Raw genomic sequence first — 20052 nt, 5'->3', positions numbered from 1 at the left:
ATGAAAAAGCTACATAAAGAAATATTTCATAAATTATGATTTGTCAACTCAGTGGAATGTTATGCACAAAGCCTGAAGGACAGCAGGAAACAGCTATTACAAGGAACCATCATTATGGGTGATAATTTAAAAATCCTTGAATGCCATAACAAACTGTTTTTAACAATGGAATCTATAGAAAAAGGAACCCTCTAGAGTTGAAACAAGGTAAAAAGACTGCAGCAGAAAGTACCTTTTCATTTCTTTAGCTGTCTGAAGGAAATTATGAAGAGGAGAAAAGGAAATGCCCTTATTGACCTTCCCTCCAGCCTTTCCTGCTGCTAATTCCTTGACACTCAACACTAGCCAACACTTTAAAAGGGAGCCTATACAGAAGTGGATTCAGCACTCAGTTTCCTCTAAGAGGAGGTGGGAAGGTTACGTATGAAAAGATCTCAAGCTGAAGCCAAGAAAAGATCCACCTGGTAAAAAAAAACACAAACAAACCCTCACGTCTCTTAAAAAAAAAAATGACCTGAAAAATTATTCCCAATCCAAAAGTTAAAAACTGATAAGACAGAAAAGATGGGACTTCCCAACCAGATATTCAGGTAGGTATATGAGAATCTTGTTACTGACTATCTAAAGCAAAGATAGCAACAATGTATTGAGGAATTTATAACACATCTAAAAGTATGACAGAGTATGAACAATGTGAGGAATAAGGTTCTAACGCCATACATGAAGCAGTAAAATACTATTGAAGGTAAACTATAATAAGTCAAATATGTATATTGTAATCCCTAGGGGAATCATGTAAAAAACTTTTTAAATGAGGTATAGCTAACAAGCCAATAGACAAATAAAATGGAATCATAATAAAAACAATCCAAAAGACAGAAAAATAGATAAAGGGTTTCCTGGTGGCGCAGCGGTTGAGTGTCCACCTGCCGATGCAGGGGACATGGGTTCGTGCCCCAGTCCGGGAAGATCCCACATGCCGCAGAGCGGCTGGACCCGTGAGCCATGGCCGCTAAGCCTGCGCGTCCGGAGCCTGTGCTCCGCAACGGGAGAGGCCACAACAGTGAGAGGCCCGCGTACCGCAAAAAAAAAAAAAAAAAGAAGAAATGGGACTAATAAAAAACAAGAAAGATGGATTCAAGAACTGTGAAGTATCTGAAATTTTACCCTACTTGCAAGCTAACAGGTTGGCCTGTCACAGTTTCATGGATGCTGGCAGAAGACATGAGGCATTTGAGTTACAGAAGGGCAGCTTATTATTCCTATCAATGGAAATACCCAGAGTATCAGTTTTTGTTTTTTCTACTGGTTCCCCAAATCTCAATTAGCACAGAGCAATGCAACTAGGGCCACATGACACTGACATATAGTGCTTTGTCAGGTTCAGAAAAACCGTGAACTTGGAGAACTAAATTTTTTATGTGGGCAGTAAGCATGCCTGCTCCTTGCTCTAGAAAGATACTATCTTCCAAGGCTGTTTGCTAAATAAACATCCTTGAAAAAAGACAGTCAGAAACAAAGGGCAGTCAGTACCTTGCTTGCAAGACACACAGAAATGCAAAAGACTTATGAAGCTCTGTCTCCCACTAGATGGCAGATTTATTTTTAAGTTTTTTGTTCTTTTTTGATTTTTAAATTTTTTATTTTATTATTTTGGCCGTGCCATGAGGCATGCAGGATCTTAGTTCCCCGACCAGGGACTGATTCCATGTCCCCTGCATTGGGAGTGTGGAGTCTTAACCACTGGACCGCCAGCGAAGTCCCTAGAACACACATACTTTATAAGTGCATGTGGAATAGTCACCAAGACAGATCATGTGGGCTATCAAACAAACTTAACAAACTTAAAATAACTAAAATCATATAAAGTGTATTATCTGTACACACAGAAATACATTAGAAATCAATAACAGAAAAATAACTGGAAAATCCCCAAATATTTGGAAATTGAACAACACACTTCTAAGTAACTCATGTATCAAAGAGGAATTTAAAAAGGAAACTGAAAAGATTTTGAGCTTAATAAAAATGCAATATATCAAAATTTCTGAGACATGATGAAATGCTTATATTAAAAATGTAACCGGGCTTCCCTGGTGGCTCAGTGGTTGAGAGTCCGCCTGCCAATGCAGGGGACATGCCCGAGTCTGGGAAGATCCCACATGCTGCAGAGCAGCTGGGCCCGTAAGCCATGGCCGCTGAGCCCGCGTGTCTGGAGCCTGTGCTCCGCAACGGGAGAGGCCACAACAGTGAGAGGCCCGCGTACCGCAAAAAAAAAAAAAAAAAAAAAAAGTAACCAATATTTTTATATCAATAATCTAAACTTCCACCTTAAAAAACTAGAAAATATCAAATTAAACCCAAAAGCAAGCAGACAAAAGAAAATAAAAAGCAGAAATTGATGAAATTGAAAATAGTAAAACATTACAGATTAATGAAATGAAAACCTGTTTCTTTAAGAAGTTCAATAAAAATGATAAATTTCTGACCAAGGAAAAAACTTTGACACAAATTACCAATATTAGGAATTAAAGAAAAGGTATCTCTATTGATCATACCAATATTAGGAATTAAAGAAAAGGTATCTCTACTGATCATACAGGCATTAAAATAAGAAACATTAGGAACAACTTTATGCCAGTTTGATAGTTCACATAAAATGGACAAATTCCTTTATAAAGTTTCCTCTCAAAACTCACTCAATAAATGTAGATAACCTGAATAGTCCTAGATCTATTAAAGTAATTGAATTAGTAGTAAAAAACCTTCTATCACAAAAACAAGCTGTAGAGATAGGTGAACTTAGGGGACAATGAGTTATTGGTTTTGAATACAGGGGCGTCCTAGGAGTCCTGGGGGATAAGGCAAAGTCCTGAGAGATAGATAGACTGTAGAAAGCATTGAAAGTCAGGCTAAGGACTTCAACTTCCATTACACAGATGATGTCTTTCTTTTTCATGGTGTGCCCCAGACCACCCTCCGCATTTATGCCAGTGAATCTTTTTTTCTTTTTTTTTTTAATTGGAGTATAGTTGATTTACAATGCTGTTAGTTTCTGCTGTACAGCAAAGTATGTCAGTTATACATATATCAGTACATATATCCACTCCTTTTTAGATTCTATTCCCATATAGGTCATTACAGAGCATTGAATAGAGTTCCCTACGCTATACAGTAGGTTCTTATTAGTTATCTATTTTATACATAGTAGTGTGTATATGTCAATCCCAATCTCCGAATTTATCCCTCCCTCCCCTTTCCCCCTTGGAAACCGTAAGTTTGTTTTCTACATCTGTGACTCAGTTTGTTTTGTAAATAGGTTCATTTGTAGAATTTTTTTAGATGCCACATATAAGCAGTATCATATGTTATAGGATATCACTGTCATATTGTCATTGTCAATATTGTCTTTGTCTGACTTACTTCACTCAATATGACAATCTCTAGGTCCATCCATGTCACTGCAAATGGCATTATTTTGTTCTTTTTTATTATGCCAGTTAATCTTTAGTATTTATATAGTGCCTTGTACTATTTTCTCTGTTGATTATATGTGTAAGAGTGCCCTAAGCAAGTCTGTAAATTCCTTAGGATAGGTCACATGATAAAGATTTCCAAGGGGGCAAAGTTACAGAAAACTTCCAACTCAGGTGGCTTCATAGGCAAAAATATACCAAACATTTAAGGACGTAATGATATGAATCCCATACAACTCTTCCAGAAAATAAAAGATGAGGAAACTCTTCCCAACTTTTTGAAACTATTACCCTGATACTAAAACCAGATAAAAACACCACAAAAAACTACAGATCAACATCCCTCATAAGCACAGACACAAAAAACCTTAAACAAATAAGCAAACTGAATTTAACAATATATAAAATAGATAATACACCATGACTAAGTGGTGTTTATCTCGGAAATGCAAGGTTAGTTCAACATTGAAAACCAGTTAATGCAGGAACTTCCCTGGTGGTCCAGCGGTTAAAAATCTGCCTTCCAGTGCAGGGGACTCAGGTTCAATCCTTGGTCGGGGAACTAAGATCCCACAGGCAGCGGGGCAACTAAGCCCACACGCTGCAACTACTGAGCCTGCGCATCACAACTAGAGAGAAGCCTGTGCACCGCAACAAAGAGCCTGAGCACTTCAACGAAAGATCCCGCGTGCCACAAATAAGACCTGACACAGCCGAAAATAAATAAATAAGTATTTTTTAAAAAAGAGAAAACCAGTTAATGCAATTTGCCTTATCAGACAATAACAGAAAAACCATGTGATCATCCCAATAGGTGCAGAAAAAAGTGGTGACAAAATTCAACACATATTCATGATAAAAAACGCTAAGCAAATTAGATTTGGAGGGAACTTAACCAACTAAAGGGACATGTACCAAAAACCTACAACTGTATCGTACTTGATAGTATGTTTTTTCATTAATGGTGTACTTTCTTGCTAAGATCAGGAACAAGACAAAGATGTCTACTCCTACCACTCATACTAGAATGGCCCTAGCCATTGAAAAAAGGCAAGAAAAAGAAATAAAAGGCTTAGTCTGGAAAGGAAGGAATAAAACTTTTTCTTTGAATTTTTATTTCTTGCATTTTTATTTGCAGGCAAAATGATCATGTATGTAGAAAATCCCAAGCAATCCACAAAAAAGAGACTAGTATTAATAATTGAGTTTAGAAGGGTCACAGGATACAAGGTCAACTTATAAAACTCAGCTGTACTTTATAATAGCATCAAAAAACATGAAATATTTAGGAAAGGATAAATCTAACAAAATGTGTGCAAGAATTTTATGCTGAAAACTGCAGAACACTGATGAGAGAAATAAAAGAAAACCTAAGTAAGTGGAGAGATATCACGTTCATCAATGGAAGATGATAGTAAGATGTCAATTCTCCCCAAAACTATTTACATCATCAAGTAATCTCAACCAAAATCCCAGCAGATTTTTTTGTAGAAATCGACACGCTGATTCTGAAATCTATATGGAAAAGCTAAGGCCCTGGAACAAACTACTTTAAAAGAACAAAGCTGGCTGATTCCCACCACCTGATTTCAAAGCTTATTATAAAGCTGTAATAGTGAAGTCAATGTGGTATTGGTTAAAATACAGACCTACAGAGCAATGGAACAAAAGAGCCCCGAAAAAGTGACCCACACATACGGTCAACTGATTTTCAACAAAGGTGCTAAAGTAAATCAATGGAAAATGACAGTCTTTTGAACAAATGGTCCTGGAATATTGGTCATCCATCTGCCAAAAAAATGAACTCAATCTATACCTCACACTGTATTATAAAATTAACACAAAATGCATCATAGATCTAAAGGTGCACCTAAGATCTCTAGAAAAAAGCACCAGAAAAATCTTTGTCACCGTTGGTTTGGCAGAGAATCCTTATGACACAAAAAGCATAAACCATAAAAAAAATTTTTTTGATAAAGGAAAACCTTGAAAATTGAAAAAATGAAAAATCTGTGTTAAGACATTGCAGAGAAATGAAAAGATAGCCACAGACTGGGAAGAAATATTTGTAAAACCCCTCTCTAATAAGGAATTTTTTGTGCAGAATATATGAAGAACTCTCCAACACTAAAAGAGGAAAACAGCCCAAGTTTTAAAACAGCAAAAGGTTTGAAGAGACACTTCATCATAGATACAGAAGGCAAATAAGCACATGAAAAGACAGTCGGCCCTCCTCTGCATCTGAGGGTTCCACATCTGCAGAACAAAAATTTTCAGAAAAATAAAATTACATAAGTTCCAAAGTGCAAAACTTGAATTTGCCCCCACACCAGAAACTATTTGCATAGCATTTACATTGTATTTACAACTATTTACATTGTATTAGGTATTATAAGTAATCTAGAGATGACAAAGTATATGGGGAGGATGTGCATAGGTTATATGCAAATACTACGCCACTTAATATGAGGGACTTAAGCATCTGCAGATTTTGGTATCCTGTGGGAGGAGGTGGGGGGCAGCCACCCAGAAACCAATCCCTCAAGGATACCAAAGAATGACTGTAGTACTCACAATTATTCAATATTAGGAAAATGCAAATTAAAACAATGAGATACCATTATATACCTGTTAGAATGGAGAAAATAAAATCTGACAATACCAATTGCTGGTGAGGATGCAGAGCAACTGGAACTCACATACATTGCTAATGGGAATGCAAAATGGTATAGCCACTTTCAAAAGTCTCACAGTCTCTTGTTAAACATACACTTATCATTTGACTGTCACACCACTCCCTTGCCAAAAACTGGAAACCCAAATGTCCATTAACTAGGTAATGGATGAACAAATTGTAGTATATCCATACAATGGAATACTTAGCAATAAAAAGGGAAAAAACCACTGATACAAGAAACATGTATGAATCTCAAAAGCATTACATGAAGGAAGTCAGACACAAAAGGCCATACATTGTATGATTCCACTTATATGACATTCTGGAAAAGGCAAAACTGTAAAGTCAGAAATCAGATCAGTAGTTGCCAAGGAGCTAGGGTGAATGAAGTGGATTGGCTGTGAAGAGCCTGAGGAAACCATTTTGGATCATGGAAATATCAATGTTATGTTTTGACTGTGGCAGAGGTTACATGACTATACATTTGTCAAATGTCATCAAAGTGCACACGTGTGAAGTGTGACTTTCAGTATCTGTAAATTATGCCTCAGTAAACTGAACCATGAAAAACAAAACAGATTCCCGAAGTTGTGATCTGTCTCGTTCTATGGGGAACAAGTTTACCTTTTCCCCACACATTCCTAAATAAATCTTTTAAACGACAGATCTATCCTCATTTGTAACGAGACAAATAATACTTCTTGAGCATTCCCGAGGCCTGATAGGTACTTTACATGTATTATCTCATGAAATTATTCCACCAGCCCTATGAAACTGAGGTTAAGAGGTTTGGATAATTCTAAAGTTGCTGTTTAAACCCGAGTATGCGGACTACCAAGGTCATTTTTCCCTCTGTACCTCGCTGCTTTCCCAATTCCCCAAAGACAAGGACTAAACTTTTTTTTTTTTTTAGTAAGTTTATTTATTTATTTATGGCTGAGTTGGGTCTTCGTTGCTGCGAGCAGGCTTCTCACTGTGGTGGCTTCTCTCGTTACGGAGCACGGGCTCTAGAGCACAGGCTCAGTAGTTGGGGCGCACGGGCTTAGTTGCTCTGTGGCATGTGGGATCTTCCTGGACCAGGGCTGGAACTCATGTCCCCTGCATTGGTAGGCGGATTCTTAACCACTGTGCCACCAGGGAAGCCCAGGGACTAAATTTTATATTCTTCACTATGTCTAACATATAACATGCAAATAAAAACTGGCACTGGTGAAAAACAACTTCCCAAACAGAGTACCTTATCAAGTGTAGGATTTAAAGAAAGATGCTTTTCTGGGGAAAATCCTCCCTTTCCCACTCTACTCCTACCATCTCTGGTTTAGTATCAGCCCAGCAAAAGGAGGCACTCATTTATTTATTCTCCCTAGTTCCTCTCTGCAATTTCCCAGCCCTGCAAAACATCACAAACTCAGGTGGCTCTGGGGATGAGGCTAATCTGTTAATACTCCAGAGACAGCAATTTCTATGGACATAGAATGATGATCCAAGATCATCTTTCTCAGGAATTATTTTCCTAACTAAGGAAGTTTACTGTTTTATTGAATAAAATCAGTCACATCACTTCATTTGTATTCCCTCCTACAGTCCAAGATTATCACTTCAATTGCCAACTTTCTTAACTATGGCATTTAACGAATCTTCATTAAACAACTAATCCCATCCCAAGTTTAAGAGGTACTGAAGACAAGTGGCCCCATTCTGACACTGTTCTCAGTTACAATGCTTTAATTGTAATCCAACCAGGAATTTTCTGCTATCACATAACAAGTTAGGTGGTAGGGAAGTTCCAGAGTTAATTCAGTGGTTCCAAAGTCATCAAAGGCCAAATTTTTTCCATTTTTCTATTCTGGCATCCTTAGGATGTTGGCAATTATTATTTCATAGTATCCTCACAATAAGCCTGTGAGTTTCATTAAAGCTGCTGCCTAACGGTTGCCTAGTATGAAGAAAACAATTTTCTCACATGTACTTTGGAAGGCAATTTAGAAGTACCTATATAATGTTTTTTAATGTGTATATCCTTTGATCTAGCAATTCCACTTCTAAGAATTCATCTCAGAAAATGTTAAGTGGACAAAGACAGGCATGAAGACGTTCATTACAAAATTTTTTTTAATGGTAAAAAATGAGAAACAGCCTAAAATACCCATCAATAGGGTGTGATTACTTAAATTGAGAGACTCAATTTTTGTTATACTTGTGCAAGTTTTGTTATAACAGCAGAACTGCAAAGAGTATGTGTGTAGAAATAAATAAAAATACTTATGACACTAAAAAGGCAGCAGGGGATTCCTGGCGGTCCAGTGGTTAGGACTCTGCACTTTCTCTGCCAAGGGCCTGGGTTCCATCCCTGATTGGGGAACTAAGATCCCACAAGTTGCAGCAAGGCCAAAAAAAAAAAGGCAACAAAAGCAAAAACAGATAAACTGGATTACATCATAATTAAAAAATTCCATGTATCAAAAGACAATGAACAGAATGAAAAGGCAACCATAGAATGGGAGAAAATATTTGCAAATCATTTATTTAAGCCAGAATATGTAAAGAATTCCCTCAAATTAACAACAACAACAAAAACTGTTTAAAAATAGGCAGAGGACTTGAATAGACATTTCTCCAAAGAAGACAAGCTAATGACCAATAACATATGAAAAGATGCTCAACATCACTAATCATTATGGAAATACAAATCAAAACCACAACCTCACAACCATCAGGATGACTGCTATCAAAAACAGAAGTTTTACCTCTCCGAAGAATCGACAAGACGGCAGAAATGGAGCAGAAGCAGCAGACCTTCGGCAATTTCACCTACAGCAGCGTAGGCCTTGTAGGACGTGTCCTACAAGCAGCTGGTACAGCTGTACAGCACCCAGCTACTGCTGAACCAGGACTGCCAAGGAAGCACACCCTGCTAAAGCGCCAGTGCAAGGCCAAGAAGGAGGCACTGCCCAAGGAGCCACCTGAGGTGGCAAAGATGCACCTGGAGGACATCATCATCCTGCCTGAGATGATGGGCAGCATGGTGGGCGTCTACAAGGTCAAGGCCTTCAACCAGGTGGAATCAAGCCTGAGTTCTCAATCACCTACACAGCCAGGTTGGCATCGGGGCCACTCCTCTGGCTTCACCCCCTTCAAGTAGCCTGCTCGGCCAATAAAGTCACAGACTTCTCTTAAAAAAAAAAAAGAAGTTGTTTTGCCAAGGATGTGAAGAAACTGCAACCTTTATGCACTGTTGATGAGAAAGTAAAATGGTGAAGCCGCTGTGGAAAACAGTATGATGGTTACTCAAAAATCTTCAGAGAACATACTCAAAAGAACTGAAAGCAGGGTCTCGAAGATTCACAGCAGCATTATTTACAAAAGTCAAAATAGTGGAAGCAACCCAAATGTCTATCGACAGTTAAATGTATAAACAAAATGTGGTATATATACATGCAATGTTATTCAGCCTTAGAAAGGAAGGAAATCCTGACACATTCTACAACATGGATGAAATTTGAGGACATTATGCTAAGTGAAGTAAGTCAGTCACAAAAAGACAAATATTGTATGATTCCACTTATATGAGGTGCCTAATCAAACTCAGAAACAAAAAATCAAATCCAAGGGCTGAAGGGAGGGATGGTTAAGTTGTTGTTTAATAGGTACAGTTTGTTTTTTGCAAGATAAAAAAGTTCTAAATATTGGTTGCATAACAATGTGAATATACTTAACACTACTGAGCTGTACACTTTAAAATGGTGAAGATAGGGACTTCCCTGGCGGTCCAGTGTTAAGGACTCCACGCTTCCATTTCAGGGGGCAGAGGTTCCCTGGTTGGGGAACTGAGATCCCGCAAGACGTGAAGCACAGCCAAAAAAAATAAAATAAATAAACAAGATGGTTAAGATAGTAAATATTATGTGTATTTTACCAAAATTTTACCTAAAAGAAATTTTGAAGTAATACCAAAATGAGAATCAAACCAAGCTATACATATCTGTAAAGAGTTCAGAAAGCACCTAACTGTTAACAGTGGTTATTTATGGAGAACACTGATAGGAAAAGAAGGAACTTCTGTTTTCTGCTCTGTATATTTCTGTATAGTTTACATTTGATCATAAACATGTATTAAGTTAATGCTTTTAATATTTAAAAATTCCACTGGATATAACTTTTAAATTAAAATTAAATTCTAAGTAGTAACAGACTTAAGTTCTCATGTCACCTTAAGTTTTACCAAGCATCCCCTCAAAAAAGCATGCCACGAGTATGTGGTTATGATCAGTTCTAATACAAATAATTAATTAGGGAAAAGATCCTGTGTCATCCAGTTAACATGAGATGGTGCTATTAGGTTTTCCCCAGAAAATGCCCGTGACACTTCCTGGCTAATAATGCCTTAATCCAAATTAGACAGAGATCCACTCTCTAGTCTTTAAATTGACAAATGTGATACAATAATATCTGGTGCCTGCATATACAAAATTCTAGCATTTTCAAACTATTCTTATCCTTCTTTCTCCCTACTTACTACTTACAGAACACCAGGCCCAAATCAGTACTTACTTTTTCAGAGGCTGATTCTCCTCCCACCCCTCACTTCAATAATGTTACAAGAGAGTTCGTGGGTGGTTAGCAAGACCCCCTTCGGAAACCAACAGCCATTCCAGAAAAATAACCGCTCACATACCAAGGGCTGCCAACAAGAGCAGCTTCCCAGCAGCATGTTTTAATAACCTTAATGAAGCAGACAGCAACTCCCTCTGTAATACAAATTCTGGTTGGAAGAAAAGATCTCCAGATTGTGGAAAAGTACAACTTAAAAAGTAAACACCACAGGCTCCAGTACAGCAGGAAAGCAAGCAGAGATTTCTAAATACAGAGCTCAATTTTAAGAGTTCACTGTACCTTATTTCTCACTATCACCACTTGCTCTGTCAAAAATAGACCTTTCCATGTCTTGATCCATTCAGGATAAGCCACAGCAGGCACAGCTTTGCTTACATAGGGCAGCCAGGTCAGAAAGGCCATACAGGGAACTGGAAAAAGCAGCCAGCAGGTTTTCTTAGGGATTATACTGCTCCAGTTTTTATCCTGCTTCCCAGCTATTTTGGTGCCAAGAAAGCTGCAGGGAGGTCTTTGCTCTGCTCTCAAAAAGCTTTTCACCAGAAAGGCTGAAGCAGTCTCAGGACTGCAACTCCCTCTGCTGCCCAATGTTTTCTTTGCATGCTGTAGCAGGTTCAATTGAATTTCAAACTCAAATATGTTAAAAGAGCTAAAGCAGCCCTTTATTTCAAAATATGACCAAAAAGGCACAAGTTCAAATGGAGTGGAACAGCTAGAATGCCAAGTTCTAAGCTAGACTGATTTCTACACTTACCGACAAATCTCCTCTGTCTCATGAAGTGATTCTTTTACTCAGTTTAAAGAAAAGTTCTGGGCTTCCCTGGTGGTGCAGTGGTTGAGTCCGCCTGCCGATGCAGGGGACACGGGTTCGTGCCCCGGTCCGGGAAGATCCCACATGCCGCGGAGCAGCTGTGCCCATGAGCCATGGCCGCTGAGCCTGCGCATGTGGAGCCTGTGCTCCGCAACAGGAGAGGCCACAACAGTGAGAGGCCCGCGTACAGCAAAAAAAAAAAAAAAAAAAAAAAAAGGAAAGTTCTGTATCTCCCTCATAGGCACTTGGAAAAGCAGGAACTGGACTTTTTGATTCTTCCTTACCTACCCTTAATAATACTGCCCATTACCAGAATTTAAGGTAGGCCTTATTCATCTTTCAAGATTCAACTTAAATAACACTTAGCATGTGGTATTAAAGCTATGTTTATCAGCCTGTTTCACTGTATATATTCAACTAATAGCAGATGCTCTATAACCATTTAACAGAATTCTAACTAGAACAACCTTGAGATATTGGGGCAAGAGAGAACTGACCACATAATTTAATTAGGAAATAAGCAATTACTGGAGGAGGAACCAAAATTCTTGGAGATAAGAATAGGAGAGGTGTTTCCCCAACTAACATACTATTGTTCTGCCTAACAACAACTTACCAGTGTTGCCTGTGGGTCTTTTTCAGGTTACCAATCTCACAGTCTCCCTCCAGTTAACTCTTAACAGAGCTCCTTTTTAACAAACTTTCATTCTTTGCCTATATCCAAATACTTCTCACATTCTGATCTTAGTGATAAAAGAATTCACAAAGGCCTTACACAATAACTCTAAGAGAGTGCTAAGCAAAAACTGAGCTACTATAATGTCCCCAACCTATTGTGGTTAGAAACCCTTGTGTCCCAGCATTCAGAATTAGAACTGATGATATTAGCACCATAATCTTTACTTTTGTGAACACTCCCCTTCTCCACCACCCAGTATCAGAAGATTACATGTCAGGCAGAATTCCTACTCTTTGCCTTAAGAATCTACAGATCCCAGTTCTGTGAAAAGCAAATGCCCAGGACAAGTGCCATCTTCAGAAAGCCTTAAAATAAATACTAACAGCTAATGGTGCCATTGTGTAAAAACTCTCTACAACTGGATAAAAGAAAACAATGTAAATATTTTAATAAAAACAATCCCACAGCATTTATTGTCATCTGGTAATAACATAAAGGTGAGCAAAACAATATGAATAAATGCTTTAAAACTACACTTCTAACAAAGCACACCTAAAAAAACTGTATTGCCTTCTCAACAATTTCTCACTTCATTGATCATTTCTAGTTGGAGACACTTTGGAGCAGAGTAATGTTATCTCCTTTTAGCATGATCCGACCTGCAACACAAAATTAAAAAAAAAAAAAAAGCTATTAATAGCCACTCAGACTACTTTGTAACCACCTTTTAGCCTCAGAATTTCATATCATTCTTGAGTGATTTTGAAAATGCTTTCTCTCTTGAGAAGGTATGTGACATTTTCCAATATTCATATATTGAAAGGTTGTGCATATCAGACCATGAGCACTTTTCCAACAATAACATAATGAAGGTAGAGAAATGTTATTTTACAAAAAGTAGTTTCTGTAGACTAAGTCAACTACCCCAACATTTCCTAATGCTCCGAGTTTGTAGAAGTTGAGAAATTGGTTTTTTTTAGGAAATGCAGCATATTTACTATAATCCCTTTCTTACAGTTTTTTTTTTAAACATCTTTATTGGAGTATAATTGCTTTACAATGGTGTGTTAGTTTCTGCTTTATAACAAAGTGAATCAGTTATACGTATACATATGTTCCCATATCTCTTCTACAATTCTTAATATAATAGATTTCATCCTGTGGTACACAAATTTGTTTAAGTTTTACCTAACATTTTCTAAACTTATTTGAGCAGAGAATACTTTTTTCCTGAGAAATATCTATAAATATCTTCAGGAACACTGGTGTTCAGTAAAACAGTTTGAGAAATGCTAATCAACACCAATAGCAATTAAATTGTTTCACTTTCCCAGGCTTCTACAACAGGTAATATTAATCTGTTCTACAGGGTGGATATTACCATGGGAAATCAACATTTTGCAAATAATTTATAAATAACATCAATAAGGTTAGCTTGGCATTCCTGGCAAGACATGTTTAAATTCGAAAAATCCAGGCTTTCACAAAAATAGCCTAAGCAGGAAAAAGCAAAGCAAAACATTATACCACTCCTTAGAATCTACTTTCCACAGAGCTAGTATAGGCTCAAGAGAATCCTCAAGGACTGGAAGAAAGAGGCACCTGAAACCCACCACTGATAAAAATACTAGTGAGCTCTGAAGTGGGGCATTAAACAATTAAAGACAAAATGTCTAAATAAACCTCAAGTTAATGGAGTTTTAACAGAAATGATTCAGTAGGTCTTGATGAAGCCATGAATCCTAAAGAACGTGGGTTAATAAACTGCCTTCACTGTTCAAATATTTTAAAATTTCTACTACGTGGCATGCACTGAGTTAGGCACTGAGCATATTAGGGAGCAAAAAAGACAGGACTCATGCACTAATGGAGCATGTGGTCCAGTGGCAGAGACATTAATAATCCCAGTAATGAATATTTTACTACAAACTCAGCACAGCACACCCTCCATCAATCCCCACCCCAAGCAAAACCAAACCAAACCCTGGCAGGAAGTGACATTTGGTCTGAGTCCCAAGAAACAGGTAACAGCATATACAAAGATTTATGATGGGACAAATGTACAGATTCCAAGAATTGAAAGAAGTGTGGGTGAAGCTCAGAATATGAAGTGCAAAGTGATACAAAATGAGCAGAGGGAGGTAAGGCCAGATCATGAAGGACCCTGAAGGATACATTAAAGATTTCCTTATCCTATGAGCAATAAGAAGCCATTGAAGGCTTTCTAGCAAAGAGATAACAAGTTCAGATTGGTGTTTTAAATAAAAGATGACAGGAGCCTGCAGAGCAAACTGGAGGGAGCTGAGGTAGTTGCAGAGAAATTTATTAGCAAACTGAATAGAACTGGTGCCATTCAGCATGGCAGGGAACACTAAAACTGCTCTAAACAGTGTGTGAGGGGTTGGAACTGAGTTTGATTTCTGATATGCTAACTTTGAGGAGCCTTTGAGACATCCAAGTAGAAATGTTGAATAGGCTCATCAGAGAGGTCTAGAGCTACAAATGTAAATTTGGAAGTCAACATATAAATGTAATTTAAGGTGCAGTCTTGAGTGCCTAGGAAAATAATACTGAGTGACAGAAGGACGTAGAACCAAGACTTGAGCAACTCAAACAGTTAATGGCTGGGTCCTAAAGAATGAATATATAAAAGTCTGAAAAAGGAACAACTAGTAATGAAGAGCAGAAACCTGACTATAGTACCACAGAGCCAAATGCTGCTTAGAGCGCAACAAAATGAGGACCATTCGATTTAACACCATTAGTCTTTGGTAACCTTTGTGAGAGCTCTCTGAGTGGAGAGACAAAAGCAAAAACGGAGTGGGGTAAAGAATAAGTGGCAAAGGATGATTTCAAGAGTATATTTCTCTCCCAAATAATAACTTCTCAAATGCAAACTAAATTTAAACGTGAAATGAGTTGCAATTCAATTCTGTAAGTGAATAAAAATTTCTACAATTCTTTAAGGCCATCTATAGTCTTACCCAGTTGTTTTCTTGACTTTGTTTTAGAATGAATTTCTTCTGCATCATCTAATACGAGGTTCATATACTCATCAAAACCCTAGAAAAATAAGCCAGTTGACTGTCATCTTCACATAAGATCATATCCAAACCATTCTAAATGAAAATGGCTATATATAGAGATGCTAACTTCAGAAACTCACCTCTCCACTGATCTTTTAGCTGAAACACCACCTCCCCGTCCTAAGCCTTGTTTTTTGTTTTTTTTTTTGGTTTTTTTTTTGGCCATGCTGCACGGCTTGCAGGATCTCAATTCCCCGACCAGGGACTGAACCCGGGCCATGGCAGTGAAAGCTCAGAACCCTAACCATTAGGCCACCAGGAAACTCCCTAAGCCTCTTTTTAAATAAAGGAAGATGGAATGTACTTCACATTACTTCTGGAACCTTTGGGACTTAAGATTTCATTAACTATGCCAAAGAGCCATTTCCCTTATCTTTTATAACGTGCTCAATATAGTGTGTGTACATATATGAATTAACTCTTCCCATGTTCCCCACAAGACACTACCACCACCAACCACCGTGCTTGTTTTCTAACTAGTAAACAGGGAAGGGGAGATTATTGATAGAATCTACACTGTCTAAAAGAAATACCAGAGTCGTAGCATAACACTTCCATCCATATCTTCCTTTTTAAAAACATTATTTAGGCTATTCTGCCATCGTGGACATCTTATTTAACTAACCCCACCCAGTTCTATTCAGGTATCACCTAACCCAGAACTAATACTCCATTAATCCCATCTCCCCGGCCCCATTTTATTTCTTTTGACCCCTCCTTTAAGGACTAATACTGTTGTTTAAATAATTTTCCCTCTCTTTTATGAATTACATAATCCCTATCAAGCAGAACAATGAGACAAGGACAGTGGGTCCTGAAGAACTTTCCGTGGGTTGGGTCTTTGACTTTTTGTATATTGCTCTGCTATCTTTTGGTAAGTCTTTTTCTATAAACAAACTGCTCTGAGATAAAGTATTTTGGGTACTCACAATGATACAGCCCTCTATCCGCATATTCACTTGCTCATAAAGCCACACCTGAATCCGAGATCTCTGAAATAATCAACAAAAATAGAAATGTTAAGAAATAAGTAAATAAAATCCAACCACTTTGGTCAAACAACAGACAACCATGGCTCCTAAAAAAACCTTAACAAATAAAAGCCAAGACTAGTTACTTATCAAGAAACATTCTCACTTAATAAATGCTATATTGGAACTAAGTTAATAATTTTCCTGTGAACTTAGAACTCAATCATATTTCCACTGCTTCTAGTCTCTATACATTTAAAGTGAAAATTTGTGACAGGATAGCATTTAAAAGGGCTTCTTTCTTATCTCCTATAGCAAAATCCAGCTCCAAGACAGTTTTCTCTAGGTACTCAGTTCTCCATGTCTCACACCTAATAACCAGGAGGGGGACTCTCAATTCCTGTGATTAAAAATTACAAGAGCTTGAAATTAATCTGTTTTTCAATTGTGTTGTCACACACTAAAGTTTGTCAGAACAACAGGAGCCACATTTTCTTTCAGAGATAACTTAAATACTCCGCCTTGTCAAGTCAAATTTTGAGTTGCTAAAACTCCCCTCAAAGGAAAGAAGGCTGCCACTAAATCCTCTGAACCTATCCTTCCTGTCTTCCTTTTTTTGGGTCTTTTCTATAAATATGTGTCCCCCACCCCGCAAAGTGCTAAACACACCACTTTATGACCTAGTTTAAAGCCGACTGAATTTTTCTTCCAGTGTCTCATCCTAAAGGGAAGGGGGAAAGGTTCCAATGTTCTGGCCATACCCACTGCAACAAAAGTACCCAATTACCACTGTCATGTCAACCAATAATTACTTTTTGAAATTAGTAATTTTGGTCTTGTAGAGTAATTACGACACAATTCTTTGCATGCTTGGAGTTGGCATGGTTACACACCATTTTAACACATTAGAGCTTTCCCAGCACTCCTTCCCCTCAAATACCCTCACAATCTCCAGTTTCATCTACATTTAAGTCTAGAACAATGATCAGACAGGATGAAACAAACAACCAAATAAATTCACCTTTAACTTAAAAAGTAATTATGAAACAGTTAACAACAAACAACTTACATTTTGCAAGTATCTGAAGATGAGATTCTGCAGCAGTAGTTAAGGAAAAAATACACGCATAGCATAGACTCTGCTTCCTGGAACTGGTCAACCCTACCCCCATCTCACTTTTCTGAACGCGACGTCTGTGCCTATGCAAAGTGCCCAACTAGGGACCCATTTGGGGCTCCCTAAACACTGTAAACGAATCCCCTCCCACTCTCATTCTCCTGGAGTTTCTTCGGCGCCGACATCTTCCTCAGGCACGAGACCGGTAACTCCCGCTTTCACTGAGTACTTAACTAAGGTTGTCTTCCAACAGCTCACCCCCGCCATTCTTGCATTTCCCACCGCAGGGGTCTGCCAAGCCCACCTCCCACCTGTAATTGCTTCTTCAACTACCCGCGCTTTCTCCCAGTCTCGGCCGCCCCAGGGGCTCATGGGATGAGGGGCCGGACTCCGCTCCCTCTGGCCTGCTCCGTCTGCTCCTTCGCCCCCCATTTCCTGACCCGAACCTCCTCCTTCTCACATCCCGAGTAGGATACGATTGGCTGCACCATCACCTTCTGCACCTTCTGGCCCTGGCCTCGGTACGCCATGGTGGAAGCTCACAAAAACCACACTATCCCGCACACTACCTCAAAAAGCAAGTTCCGGAATAAAGAGCCGGAAGCGGAAGTGCATGGTGCTCGCGGGGCGACCTGGGAGGCTCCTGGGAAATACCTCTCTAGCCACGGGCTCCGCTTATCTCGGTGCTTTGTAGCAACTGCGGCGACTGCATTTTGGAACGTGGGTTAGTCCTACAGCGCCACCTGAAGGGAGGCTGGAGGTGGAGCCTAGCGGCTTCGGTTGTGCCTCGGCTGCCGGGAGGCGGTGCACAGCGCTTGGCCATCGCGACTTCGTTTTCTGAGTCGGCTTTAAGAGCCAGATCGTCCCCTTGCGTACCTCTGTCTGTGAAATAGGTTGGTTTAGTGCTTTTTCTAAGGCCTGTTTCCCTGGAATTTAGGCTTGATAGCAGCGTTGTGGTGGACAGGGTAGGGCCGCAAGAAGCCCAAACTCAGGGCTCCCACAGCTGACACTTTCGGCCACAGACAATCCGAATTCACTAGCCAGATGCTCTGGTTTGCTCCAGTAACCGATTCAACTCTCATCAACTTTGTGAGGAGTTAATTATAAGGTGGCAACAGAAGATCTATGTAGCATGAAAACCCTGAAGTCTGATTTCTGGCTTCAAATCTGGCACTGTTATAGTGTGTGACCAAGAATAAGTTATTCAGCCTTGGACTTCACTGGTGGCGCAGTGGTTGAGAATCCGCCTGCCAATGCAGGGGACACGGGTTCGAGCCCTGGCCCGGGAAGATCCCACATCCTGCGGAACAACTAAGCCCGTGTGCCACAACTACTGAGCCTGCGCTCTAGAGCCTGCAAGCCACAACTACTGAGTCTGCGTGCTGCAACTACTGAAGCCCGCGAGCCTAGAGCCCCGGCTCTGCAACAGGAGAAGCCACCGCAGTGAGAAGCCCGCGCACCGCAATGGAGAGCAGCCCCTGCTCGCCACAACCAGAGAAAGCCCACGTACGGCAATGAAGACCCAACGCAGCCAAAAATAAAATAAATACATAAATTTATTTTAAAAAAAGTTATTCAGCCTTGCCATGTCTTGGCTTAGTTGTTACCAAAGTGGAGATAACAATGTTCCTTCGGGGGCTTCCCTGGTGGCGCAGGGGTTTAAGACTCCGGGCTCCCAATGCAGGGGGCGCGGCTTTGATCCCTGGTCAGGGAACTAGATCCCACATGCATGCCGCAACTAAGAGTTCGCATGCCACAACTAAGGAGCCCGCTGGCCACAGCTAAGACCTGGCACAACCAAAAAAGAAAGTTCTTTCCTCATGGAGTTAAAGATTCAATGAAGTAGTAGTATACATGTGTACACATTGAGGTCTCAATGTTTGACCTTTTCTTTTCCTGGGTAACACAGCTGGAAGGGGAGGAGTTGGAATTTGTTAGGGTATGTTGTGGGCTGGCAGAAATTTCATTTAATTGGAATACCCATTTTATAGACAAGGAAACTGAAGCTCAGAGTTGAAGGGGCTCGTCAAAGGGGACACCACGTAGGGCAAGTAGCAAAATCCTAACTTGTTTAACTGAGGTTGTTACCAAACGAAACTTAGGTCCACTCAGCGGAGGAGCAGTAAAGCCAAGCGGTTGACGCTGGTTTGTGATGAAGGAAAGTACAGTGTTTATTGTGAGGCCAAGCGAGGGGAACAGGCAGCTCACGTTCAAAAGACCCGAACTCCCCAGTGGCTTTTAGGAAAGAATTTTTAAAGACAAAGTAAGGGAGAGGCTTGCAGGTACATGATCAGCTCATGCACAATTCTCTGGGTGTTGAGGTAACCACGTGAGGTCACAGGGGTCAGCATTATCAATCCTCAGGCTCCAGGTGGTCTGGAGGCTAGGTATTTATGGTCAAGATGCAGTTAGCTTCTTAGTTGTTTTGGTATCTGAAAAACAACTCAAGGATATGGCTCAGGATATTATCTATAGCCCTTGACTTTGTTTTATGGCTAAACTATCATGATTTTGTCTTGTTTGACTCTCTTCCTTTGTTTCTGCATTTTCTCACTTCTCTGATTAAATTTACTCTTAGAAACTCAGGGAAGTCCTAGGAGGTTAAAGCTTTTCTATAAACAAGA

The 20052-nt window shown here is 39.5% G+C and overlaps 1 protein-coding gene and 1 pseudogene across 7 annotated transcripts in view; one reads left to right on the top strand and one right to left on the bottom strand.

Moving 5' to 3' along the window:
• LOC115861685 (small ribosomal subunit protein uS19-like) overlaps positions 1-9295 on the top strand; it is a 149660-nt pseudogene extending 140365 nt beyond the window's left edge.
• The window catches only part of SNRPE (small nuclear ribonucleoprotein polypeptide E), a 140010-nt gene extending 121883 nt beyond the window's left edge, over positions 1-18127 (bottom strand). For 3 of the 7 annotated variants that reach the window (XR_009560072.1, XR_009560073.1, XR_009560086.1), the window contains exons 1-6: positions 17905-18127; positions 17381-17407; positions 16270-16332; positions 15239-15317; positions 12807-12913; positions 11047-11716 (exon numbers count right to left, since the gene is read on the bottom strand). Coding sequence is in view for 1 of the 7 variants with exons in the window: in XM_030872720.3 (XP_030728580.1) it covers positions 12858-12913; positions 15239-15317; positions 16270-16332; positions 17381-17407; positions 17905-17958 (279 nt within the window). In the remaining 6 variants the exon portion in view is untranslated. The other 4 variants (XR_009560099.1, XR_009560094.1, XR_009560100.1 and 1 more) reach the window with 4 other exon arrangements.
• Positions 18128-20052: the final 1925 nt, after the last annotated feature.

This window comes from Globicephala melas, chromosome 1, assembly GCF_963455315.2.
Source record: "Globicephala melas chromosome 1, mGloMel1.2, whole genome shotgun sequence".
NCBI classification, from domain to species: Eukaryota; Metazoa; Chordata; class Mammalia; order Artiodactyla; family Delphinidae; genus Globicephala; species Globicephala melas.
This window is presented reverse-complemented; position numbering and strand designations above follow the sequence as displayed.